The 3,677-nt window shown below is 49.3% G+C and overlaps 1 protein-coding gene across 1 annotated transcript in view; it reads right to left on the bottom strand.

The window, feature by feature from the left end:
• The window catches only part of KIAA0556 (KIAA0556 ortholog), a 229,590-nt gene that overhangs the window by 155,255 nt on the left and 70,658 nt on the right, over positions 1-3,677 (bottom strand). Inside the window, exon 5 of the mRNA XM_010837427.1 lies at positions 1,388-1,485. Coding sequence (XP_010835729.1) covers positions 1,388-1,485 — 98 coding nt within the window. The remainder of the gene's footprint in view (positions 1-1,387; positions 1,486-3,677) is intronic.

Raw genomic sequence — 3,677 nt, 5'->3', positions numbered from 1 at the left:
AAAAAATCTCTGGAACTGACCAAGCCCCATAGCAATCAACTGTAGCCATGAGCCTCCAGATCTAAACCGGCCAGTTCCCTGACCCCATATTAGGTAAAATACCCATCCTATTACCCACCCTACAGCATGCTAACCAGTCACCTAAGGCCACCATTCCAGTAGGAACTTCCTCTGTCTCCAGGCTACAAAAATCAGCTACTAGCCTGAGAAACGGGTCAGCTCTCCTTTTAGCCAGGCTGCTGTTCTAACAGCATCTCCCTCTCCAATAAACTTTATTCTCCTCTCATTCTGTCTCATGTCTGGAAATTATTTTCCAACTCGCATACGGACCATGACAGTATATACATACATATGTGTGTGTGTGTATATATATGTATGTATGTATGTATGTATATACTCTGTGTGTGTGTGTGTGTGTGTGTGTGTGTGTGTGTACATATGTTGCTTAAGTCTCATCTCAGACCAAGTGAGCCAGAATCTCTGAGGGTGGGGCCTGAGCATCCCAGGTGATGTGAATGCACAGTGGGGGTCCCCTTGGTCCCAGGTAAGGCTGAGTAACCACAAGGGAAGATGTAAGGACTATAGGAGCAAGAACGCTGAGCTTGGAGCAACAGATTTGGATCTGAATCTTAATTCCACCCTTTCTTAGTGATTGACCTTGGAAAGCTCACTTAACATTTCTGAGCTTTTGTGTCCTCAGTGTCCTTAAAAGAGGAAGGACATGGGACTTCCCTGGTGGTCCAGTGGTTAAGACTCTGTGCTTCCAATGCAAGGGGCATGGGGGTGTTTGCAGAACTAAAGATTCCACGTGCCACATGGCATGGCCAAAAAAAAGGAGGAAGGACTTTGGAATATATCCTGCAGGTCTGCTGTGAGGGCAAAGGAGAGGAGTCATGTGGCAGCTTAGCCCACGCCTGATACCAGCAGGTGCTCAAAAAAGCAAGCCGCTGGACCAGCAGTATCGTAGCAACCTGATGTGGCATCTCAGGTCTGTGGGTTGGGGGTGTTGTCTTATCCACCCACTGTATCCCCGGCATCTGAGACTGTGCCTGGCATATCACAGGTGCTTAATAAAAAGCAGCTGTAAGAATGCATCATTACAACGGGACTGTGAGTCTGACCTGTGATGCTGTGAGTCTGACCTGGGGTGGCCCCATTCAGAAGCGGGGATCATATCACAGAGAGGGCTGGTGGGTCCCCAGGGCTCCTCCACTCTCCAGAGGCCAGTGCCACAGGCAGAGAGGGCACCACGGCAATGCCCAGCTAGACCCACCCCTACCCCTGGGGTTTCTGAACACCCTACATTTCTTCTGTCACAAGAAGCCTGCTCCTTATTCTAAAGTGTGAGCTGGGGCCACCATCCTGACTCTGCCCAGGGTTTCCATACCTGATGCCATCCTCGGCGCTGGACTTTGCTGGGAGCTGTCCGTGCACTGCGTCTCAAAGCTTCTTCAGTTTCTCGGAACAGCGTTCTTCGTCCACAATCTGCACAGAAATGAGGGGAAGAGAATTGGTGAGCCCCCAAAGGTGAACCCACACTGATGGCAGTTTTGTAACTTACAGCCACAACGCCCATCGGGGTGCCCAGGGGCGAATCTGCGAAGCTCTTCACTTTTATAGCGCTCTTTGTAGCCACAAAGCATCAGAAAACAAGCTAAATGGGGACTTCCCTGGTGGTTCAGCAGTTAAGAGTCCATGCTTCCAATGCAGAGGGCATGGGTTTGATCCCTGGTTGGGGAACTAAGATCCCACAGGCTGAGCAGTGGGGCCAAAAAAAAAGAGAGAGAGAGAGAAAGAAAACAAGCTAAATGCCCAACAACAAGGGATGGCGAGTCAGTCACAGCCCCTCATGCTATGGAACAGTATGTATAACAGTGGGCAGCTGAACTGGGCAAGTCTGCACACAAAAGGAGCATCTCTAAGATACAGAAGCGGGTCAGGACAGCACGCACAACAGGCCCGCCAAAGGAGGGGCAAGGGGAGAGAACTGTTGAATGACTGAGCACACTACTAGGGACCCAAATTCAGAAACTCCCATTATCTGCCCTTCCCTGAACCCTAGCAAGTCCTGCTTCTCCTAATCAGCAGGTCAGCCTAACTCTCCCCTGTGAAAGCTAGGAGAGTCCATCCCATTTCCCTCTTTGCCCTGGGGGCTAGGAAACTCATGCTAAACTCCAGGTTGAAATGCAGTGGCTCTCCTTGGGGAAGGTTTGAAGACACCACTTTCTCCTTTTATCCCCTTGTTGTATTCATTTTTATTGCCTGTTAACGGCTTGGGATCTTACATACCTATGAGCCAATGAGTTGGAACACAAATCAAGAATAGTATGCTACAGGGAACTCTGCTCAATGTTATGTGGCAGCCGGGATGGGAGGGGAGTTTGGGGGAGAATGGACACATGGATATGTATGGCTGAGTTCCTTTTGCTGTCCACCTGAGAGTATCACAACATTGTGAATCAGCTATACTCCAATATAAAGTAAAACGTTTTTAAAAAGATTATTGTGTGCTGGACACTTTAGACTTCTTACCATTCAGTCCTTCTGGGAAATCTGCAAGGTGAGCGTAATCACTCCCATTTTACTGAGGATCAGAGAGGACCCAATTGTCAGAGGTCTCAGAGCTAGAAAGGGGCAGAATAGGGTTTGAACCCAACCCAGCCTTGTTCCAAATCCTCTTCTCGTAAGTAAGTAGCACACTGGGCTCTCAGACAAAATGACAGTCTTGAAAGGCACTCTGGCACTCATTGGTCCCATGTTAAAGATGAGAAAAACAGAGGTGCGGTGAGACCAAACAGCTTCCCCGAAGCAACATGGCCAAACAGTGTCTGACTCCTGTGTGTGTGTGTGTGTGTGTGTGTGTGTGTGTGTGTGTGTGCACATGCACGCTCAGTCACTCAGTCACGTCCGACTCTTTGCGGCGCCATGGACTGTAGCCCACGAGGCTCCTCTGTTCATGGGATTTCGCCATTTCCTACTCCAGGGGCTCTTCCCTACCCAGGGGTCGAACCCGTGTCTCCTGCGTTGGCAGGCACTTTGCCACCTGGGAAGCCCCAGTCTGACTCCTACGTGCTGCCATTGCATTCATTCGTGCTAAGTCGCTTCAGTCGTGTCCGACTCTCTACGACCTCTTTATGGACTGTGGCCCGCCAGCCTCCTCTGTCCATGGGACTCGCCAACCACCACCAAATCATTCTGGGGGCCCGTATGGGGCCAGCCGCTGGATCGGGCATCTCCTATTCCACTTCCAGATTTTATTTCATGTATCCTTTTATTATAAGATACGTGAAATCCGATTAAAGTCTGCAGAGTATGGATTAACTGAATTCAGACCTGAACAGTGGAATCAATTATCACAGGGGTTAGGTACTGAAGTTAAGACACAGTGAGTGAAAAGCAGGTCTCACCAAAATTATCCTAGACCTTTCCTTAAACGACTGGTACGTGAGATCCAGGAAATGTTAAAAGCCAGGAATTGACTTCTCTGGTCTCCTTTGCCCTGTGGGAGTGGACGCCAAGACTAGTTTAAAAAGAAGTTTAAAAAAAAGAAAAAAAGGATCGCTCTCTCTCTCTGTCTCTCATTTTCATGCTGTCTCTTTGTGGCCAAGTGGACAGAGTTAACTTGCACGGGCTCACTGGTTTCTGTGCGTGGGATGTGGCTCCCTCGGCCCTCCTTT

The sequence above is a fragment of the Bison bison genome, unplaced genomic scaffold, assembly GCF_000754665.1.
Source record: "Bison bison bison isolate TAMUID 2011002044 unplaced genomic scaffold, Bison_UMD1.0 scf7180017864072, whole genome shotgun sequence".
NCBI lineage: Eukaryota > Metazoa > Chordata > Mammalia > Artiodactyla > Bovidae > Bison > Bison bison.
Note: the sequence above shows the minus strand (reverse complement) of the source record. Positions and strands in the feature narration are given on the sequence as shown.